The sequence below is a fragment of the Pygoscelis adeliae genome, unplaced genomic scaffold (genome assembly GCF_000699105.1).
Source record: "Pygoscelis adeliae isolate BGI_AS28 unplaced genomic scaffold, ASM69910v1 Scaffold431, whole genome shotgun sequence".
Classification (NCBI taxonomy): Eukaryota; Metazoa; Chordata; class Aves; order Sphenisciformes; family Spheniscidae; genus Pygoscelis; species Pygoscelis adeliae.
Window position 1 is genome coordinate 1,306,553 of NW_008824047.1, and position 8,084 is coordinate 1,314,636.

Here is an 8,084-nt window from a genome sequence, read left to right on the forward strand (position 1 = left end):
TTTCTCTTCTGTCTTCATCTGCTTTCCCCCAGCAACAACCCCGCCAGTGCCAACCATGCTTCAGACCCTGAAGAGAACCCTTGGTCCTTCAGGTATGCAAAGTAAGGAGCAATAGTTGCTCCCATCAGCCAGGCTGCAGCATGCTGCCAGAAAGTTTAATTTTGACTTGTGGGACATGCATGTCAAAGTGAGATATGCACTTCTTGTGTATTTGGAGGTAGTTCTGCTAAACTACTGTTCTCTTCTGTGGGAGCGAAAGAGGGGTGTCACAAAACAGGTGTATGGCAAAATGCAATGTTCACCTATCCCTGGGATTTTTAGCACTTGCTAGGGTTTTATTACCTATATTTGTTTAGCTGTAGATTATTAGCCATAATCTCTTTTCTACTCCAGTGCAAATTTCTAGCTACAGTCACATGCATATGAGCTACCTGTGCCCTGTCCATGTCTTTGATAAAATGCAAGCAAGTTATTTGGTACATGGAGACAAATCAGCTCAGCTCCATAAAGACCTGATCAGAACTGAGAAATCTGGGGGAGATTAGGTTATTCACTGAATAACATACTCTGAAAAGTAAAAAAAAAAAAAAAGAAAAAAGAAAAAAAGCTATTTTTTTTCTAATGGGATTATTTGTGACCACCTGATCACCCCCATCACCATGCGACATTCTGGGTGTCTCATGCATATAGTTTCCTTTGGCTGCGGTCTTGGGCACCGCAAGCGTGTTACATACACATGCCTTGACAAATGACTCATCTGGTCGCTGGCACAGTTTGCTCAGATGGAGGCTGCATGGTTGTTCTTTTGTCAAACCTTTGAAAGCACTACTCATCGCAGTCTTTCTATACATTAGGGCATGACCTAAGGCATGGAAGCTTTCCTGTCATAGGATGTACGCTGAGGTTTTGATTCACTAAGCTGAGTGACTCCTCTGTTTTTAAGATGCTGCTAAACATTGGGTGCTTCCTGTGACAGATCAAGCGCTCCAAATACTTAAATACTTCAGTATTTTGTATCATGAGGTCATGATGAGCCAAGGCCCAAGCCTAGATTAACTTTTTGTGACTTTAAATTCACTAGCAAAAGTAAGAGTAAGATCATAGGATAACAGCAGAAAAGTTTGCTGCAAGACTTCTTGAGCATTCATTTAGTTCATCCCTATTTCCAAAGCTTAGAAAACTAGAACTAAATTATTCTTAATATCCCTGGATAGAAAAAAATTGCATTATCTTCATAGAGCTTTCTTAAACCTGTGGTAAGTTATCTGAACGTAAAGATGTTTCCTGTGGTTTTCAGTTCTGATGCAGCTTTCAAAAACTGCAATCACACCTAAGTCTGACCACAATTAAACTGAGGCAGTTCCTCCATTTAGACTTGTACCATGTTTACTACCTCTGCTCGCTATAACATCTTGTCATGCTTACAGAAGTGAACACTCCTTCACAGCAGACAAGTTTCTACTGTCTTGCTTCATGGGCTATCCCTGGGAAGCCTCCTCTTTCCTTGATGAAGACTGACATTTCCTAATGAACTGCCTGATATACCATTTGTGGTGGAAACAGACTGTTCCCTTTTGGTTGCAAGGTGCTTTACTTCTCCTACTCGGGGCCAGATTTTGCCCTCCTCGTTCCCTGGGAGTTCACTACTCCTTGACTAAAGCAGTGACAACCACAGTGGTCCTCACTCCTTCATGTGACTGTGCCAGTAATAATTTCAATCTCTTTTATTTTCAGGGATTTCAGCAAGTTCAGACAGCAAGGCTGAAAAACATGATGGTAATGGCGATAAGGTAAAACTTCCTCTGTTTCAAGAGTGTTTAACTGGAAGCCAGAAGGACAGCAGGACTTGCTAGTGATTTTCAATGTATTCATACTAAAGGGACAGTGTTTGCAAACAGTAGCTTGAACTTTTGTTTAGAAGCTCAGGAACCATCTATTTATCTTTCTAGTGGATAGAGCCAAAGCTTGTGACCGTCCCATCTGGTTTGGACACTTCAGAAAAACTTCATCCCCCTGACACCCCTGTAAGAGAGGCAGAGGTAGCATCCTCGGGGTGTGACCAGGCAAAGGCAACTTAGGAGGGTTGTTTCACTTCCCTGTCTCTAATTAAGAGAAGGATGAGGGTGACTAAGCTCCTACTTTAGACACCTTATTAAGAAGTTCATGTTAAGTGGGATGAATCTAGGCTCAAATGCTTCAGAAGGAGATTTATTAAATACCTAACGGGTAATTCATGGTGTTTATCATGATCAACCTCATGTGTCTTCTCCATATTTTGTACAGGCAAGCTCAGAAAAGCATTGCAAACTCCAGCCCAATGCAGATATTTCAGAGCTCTTAGCTACTAGGGCAACCCACTCCTGCATGAATAGGTCTGCAGTAAACATGCTTCTAAAGCCTTTTAAGTTTGTCTCTTCTCCCTTCCAGTTTCCCAGCTATGCCATTCTCATTGCCTGTCTCATAGTGGTGTCCATTCTTTTCATGCTGATGCTCTCGTTGGTGTTTTGGAAGCGTAAGTATCCCTAAGCACATAGTTGATTAATGTTTCTAACGCTGGCCTAGTGCAGATGTCCTTCTGTATCTCTGGTTAACCTTCTGGTAAATCTGCCATGGCCTCTGTGGCAGCACTCTGTTCATTTTATGGGGGTTGCTGTCCTTACTCCAGGGCTGTGTCACCACAAGGAGACCAGGGAGCATGAGTTGGTGGGAATGCAGCAGGAGGAAGCCTGTGCAAAGAACTTGTTCACTCACTTGTCGCAGGTCTGGCTCATCTTGTTGGCTCTTGCTTTATAGTAAAGTGGTCCCGTAGTGTCCTGGGATTGCTCCTGACAGACATTTGTGTAACTTAAATCAGAATGAGATCCTTTCTTTCCTGCTTAGCCCACAGAAATTTTGCAACTTGCTATCTTTGCTTCTGAACTCATTTGACAGATTCATTAGCATTATAGATTTCTTTTTGCCATTGTGACATTAATATTATTTTGCTTCTAGGTAAACACACAAAGAAGTTTATAATAAAAAGGTAATCTATTTTGTAATTTCCTATTAAAAGTTCCAATGTAATCTTTCTTAGAGGCAGGAAGGTATTGGCCACTGATTGTAATGGGTGTGGTATTGGCTTGTGGTGCCAACTACCAAAGTTGTATTACGAGCAAGCTTCAGATAACTTCACCCCAGAAAAATCAAACAGTGGTTCCTGGATACTGCTTCTGTGTAGCAGTAACAGACATCCAGAGCACTGGAGAACTTCAGCAACTGGTACCCACTGTTATGCAGTGACCCCAGCTTAAGGAAATACCTAATCTGCTTTATTCTTTGATCAAATACCAGGGCATGACTCTGGTGGGGTTATTTTAAAGAAATTAAGAGATAAATGGTTATGATGATCAACTGGCAAAATGATTGTGCAGAAAGGGATCAGGGATTTATGGACAGTCCTCCATGGAATGGTGATCCATGCCAATACACAAAAAATGGGTCCCATGAAGGGCACACGGCAGCAGTGTGGCAAACCAAGCTTTCCACCACTAGATAACTCTTGCAGCTCTCATGGGGCCACTGCACCCTCTCACACACTCCTTGGGTCACACTGAAGTATCTGAGGTGATCATCGAGGTGATCGTTTTGAGGCAGATGTGAAATATATATGATGAATCACCTTGTGCAGGTGTAACTGATAAGTTCATGTCTTCTGGCTTATCTTGAAAAAAGGATTTTCTCTAGACAAACCACAGGGTAGTCCAGTGAAGTATCATCCCTTTGCCAAAGACCAATAATTTTTCAATTGTAGATGGTCTCCCACTGCATACGCCACCTAGGAGATAAGGATTGGGGGCCAAGGAGGGACTCTTTTCTGAATCCCATGGTGATTACCCTACAGCTGTCATTATAAAATCTGAACAGTGCTTTCCTATCCATTAGAAGAATGCAAGCAAGGTAAATACTTCTCTGGTGTAAAAAGTAGGCGTTGCACCATTGAAGTGAGTGGACTCAGTAGCTTCTGGTCTCCATGTCAATGGGAATTTGCCGACATTACCAATAAGACACGATGCTCTGAAGCAGCAATGTGCTTTTGCCCCACGCATAGTGACCTATGCTTCTCACTACAGCCATGGACCAGCGGAAGACCTTGAAAAAGTTTTCAGTGGTGCTGAAGGAGAAAACAGCATCTTTTCCCTGTGAAGAGCTCCTATATCATCTGTAGATGCCATGGAAAATAAAAAGGGCCTGTTTCATGCTGCATTGAGAGAAGCTTATGAGCCCTCAAAATATCAGTGGGTGTAAACCAAAGGCCAAAGCTGTAACTGTGAAAATTTAAAATCTTTGTGCAAATTTTGCCATGTCACCTTTAAAACTTATTGCATAAAGAAGCTTCTTTGAGAAGGTGCTTTATGCATTATTCATAGGTGTTTCTGGTATCTGCCTTCTTACTAATACCATTTGTTTTTCGCTTTTTTTACTAATGCTCTTCCTTGAAAACAACTTATATTGTGAGGAACAGAAGAGAGAAGAAATAACATGGAATGCTGCCTAACTTCAAATTGACAAAAAAAAAAGTAATCAGCAAATAGAGTTCTTATTGCTTTTATATAATCAAGAGAAAAATTAAGCCACAAGAATGCTGCGAGTATAAATCAAAAATGCAGATGACTTAAAGGGTACCAACGCTGCCTGTGATTCAGCATGTTTGAATGACCCTTGGAGGCTACGTTAATAAAATTTGTAATTTACTGCTAGCAATTGTATTTTTTATGCCACATCCTAAGGCATTTGAACAGGAGTTAGTTATTCCCCAGGTGTTGAAATGACTGGTGTGCTGTCTCAGCTCTCCAAAGGAGTACTGCAGCATTTCCAGAGGTGGGAAAATGCCCAGAAGACCAACCTGCAGGGAAATTTTTCTATCCTGCCCCCAAAAACCTCCATACCACTCATTTGTAAATCCATGTCTTCCCCCATCAATGTGCATAGGGGATCCCCAGCTGTTTGTTTGGAGTTGCCTTTTGGTCCTCACGATAACGAGCTGCAAAAACCAGTAGCTCTTGTGGTGGAGTCTGCTTGGCGATGCAGACCTGCACCATGCAGCCCCAGGGTGCTTAACTTAGGGCCCTAGCACATAGTCAGAGGGGAGCATAGTGCCCTCTGGCTGGGTTTTGTATGGATGAGGCTGGGGTGCCCAGTCCCACCAGTGCTGCCCGTTTGCCTTTTAGAGAAGTTGCAGGTGAGAAGCACAACGCAGAGCACAGCTACATCTTGGAAACTTGGCTGTCCCTTCAGGTGCCCATGGGAGGTGGGTGAAGCCACCTCAGTGTTTCTGAGCAGCGTAGGCAAAAATCCTGTGATCTCCATGGAAAGGCTCTGGGGACACTAAAAACAGTGAAGAAGAAGAGGTGAAGGGTGGCATTCGCCTTCTACTGCTTTTAGTGGGACCGAAGGGCTGAGGGGGAGAACATTGCTGCTGCTGGGGACAGAAATTGTCCCCAGTCCTTCTCCACAACAACAAGCTGCCCCCACACTCCTACCCCGTCCTCAGGGACACCAGCAGGACCTGCCATCCCTGTTCCCAGGACTTTGGTGTGGCAGAGCTGGCAAACAGGCTGTGGCTGTTTAGCTGCTCAGACATATCCCTGTGTTGTGCTTAGAGCTGACCCTGAGGATGGGGATGGTTTGGACACTGGGCTGCATGGGCACGTGTGGTTAGCAGAGAGGGGCAGTCTGGCTCTGGGCTGTGGACCTTGGCTTGGCTCTGGGGTGCCTGAAGAGGAGTCAGCGTTATCCTCAAGCCCTGTAAATGCTGTCTCTCATTTGACCATAATGATAGCTCTGCAGCACTAACCTTACCTCTAGTCAGCTGGGAAAACTGGAGCCTTTGGGTGGCTGCAGGGCAGATCGGCGGCGCATGGCAGAGCAAAGCCCATCATTTCACCACACTAATGACAGCCTTTCTGAGAGTTCTCTTGCTTGTGTTTCAGCTGGGTTAAGATTTAGCCTTTAGAGAACAGACTGAGTTGGTAACCAGCCTGGGGGCGTCAGTGCAGTGGGACTGGCCATGGAGGCTGGGGGATCATCCATGGGATACGCTGCAGACCTTTTGTGTATGTCATTGAGGTCCTCACCAACTCTGCTGCAGTGACTACGGGAAAGGCATGGGAGACGGTTCAAATCCATGACACCGTTTGTTAGCTCCATTGCCTGGAGTTCACCAGTCCCTGCTGTGGCAACTCCGGGCAATGACAACTTGAAGTAAGAGCACGTTGTGGGAATAGTATTTGATCAGAAGAAAACATTGTGTGGCAGCTCTGGACTTCCCCGCTAGTCATGCTCAGGGCTGTGGTGAGACTTTTTGACTCTACAGCATCTTCTCACAGGCCATGAGTTAGGGGGAGACAGGGGAGGTTCCTCTTTGGGGTCCCTCTCAGTCTCGGCCAGGGTCAGCACCCTCCTGTGCACCCTGGTTTAGGTACATTGTGGGAGACAAAAGAGAGTCCCCAAACAGAGGATGTGGCCTGCAGGCTCCCAGGCTGGGTTTGCTCAGCTGAGACTTGTGTCTGTCTGTACCACACTGGTTAATGCGGCTGCTGCTACCCCAAATACACAGCATGTGCTGAGCCCAGGGGCCTGGTGCCCGACACTGCTTCTAGGCATGAAACCCACACAAATCTGTAAGGAATAAAAGGGGAAAAATAACCCAAACAGTTTTGATGTACTCCTTTAAAAAAAAAAAAAAAAAGCTTTTTCTTTTTTTTCCCCCCAAGTAAACCTGCTAATTAAGCCAGCAATATTTTCATTGCAACTTCCAATTGGCAGGGCTGGGCCAATCCTTTCACTCTTATTAATTAGCTCTGCACTAATGACTTCTTTAGAGCAAGGCTTGCTCTTGCTGGGGAAGGTTCTAGCACATTCTCTGTGGTGCTGGCTGGACTTGAAGGCCCTGCCTTGGGGAGCTGCACGAGGGCAGAAGAAATAGGAGCCAACAAAGTGAGTTTGATCTGATCAGCCATGTGGAAATGCAGCCCAGAAATGCTGTAGGGAAGCTGTAAGTGTCACGTCACTGAGCATTTTTATTTATCTTTTTATCCACCCCAATTACTGAGGCTGAGGTTTGGGTTTAGAGTGGCACTTGGAAGCAAGGAATCTGGGAGGGTTATATTTAAATGAAAATACATTGAAGTAATTTCTGAGGAACTGACCCTGGCTGTCAGTATGTTCAGTGAAAGGTTAAAGGGAGCCTTTTAAAATGTAGCTGGAGGAAAAAAGAGATGCTGTTTTCCAAAAGCAATGGAAGCCGCAGAATGCAGTTTCTGCATCTAGTGAAGAAAATCTATATGAAAACAGCAAGTTTTTAGAAAGAAAAGACTGTCAGAGAGCATGTCATTGGCATCTGGAAATGTTACTTATAGAATCATAGAATCATTAAGGTTGGAAGAGACCTCCAAGATCATCGAGTCCAACCATCAACCGAACAACACCATGCCCACTAAATATCACTTCCCTGCTCCTGCTGGCCACACTATTTCTTGATTTTTTTTTTTTAAGACTTTTACCTCGGAAGGCAAAGAAGAAGTGCACTTGAGTAAACATAAAGCACTGCAGCCAAGAAGACCCTCCGGTAAGCAGCTTAAAACAATACACAGGGTATAAGCTGCAAAGCCCTACAGGGGCCAGTGCTTCAGACTGGGAAAACTTTGACAAAAGGCAGCCTGGCCCCTGGCAGTGCTGCGAGGCTTGTGCTGTTATGTTGTGGGGTGCAGGTTTCCTTGAGAATTGCTTTGCTACAACTTGTTGCTGCCCATTGAACTCGCTGAAGCAGGTCTCCCTGCAAAGTCTGCCTGTGTGCACCTTCACCTTGCCCTCGCTGGCCTCCCATACCTCCCAGAGAGCTGGCAATGAGCAAAGGCGTTTGCTTTAAAACTGCCGTGCATTTCCCCAAAACTCCAGTCCCCCCAGACCTTGCCTCCCGCCACCTCTCAAACTGCAAAGTACTAAGACCTGAAATCATCCAGGTTTAATGCCTCTCCCCAGTGCTCTGAGCTGCTGAAGTTATTGCAGCGTTTATGGGCTTGCACTGGGAGCCTGCGGCTAGAGCG

The 8,084-nt window shown here is 45.0% G+C and overlaps 1 protein-coding gene across 1 annotated transcript in view; it reads left to right on the top strand.

The window, feature by feature from the left end:
* The window catches only part of LOC103924932 (T-cell immunoglobulin and mucin domain-containing protein 4-like), a 25,373-nt gene extending 21,191 nt beyond the window's left edge, over positions 1-4,182 (top strand). The window contains exons 8-12 of the mRNA XM_009333544.1: positions 33-92; positions 1,735-1,804; positions 2,436-2,512; positions 2,992-3,022; positions 4,110-4,182. Coding sequence (XP_009331819.1) covers positions 33-92; positions 1,735-1,804; positions 2,436-2,512; positions 2,992-3,022; positions 4,110-4,182 — 311 coding nt within the window. The remainder of the gene's footprint in view (positions 1-32; positions 93-1,734; positions 1,805-2,435; positions 2,513-2,991; positions 3,023-4,109) is intronic.
* Positions 4,183-8,084: the final 3,902 nt, after the last annotated feature.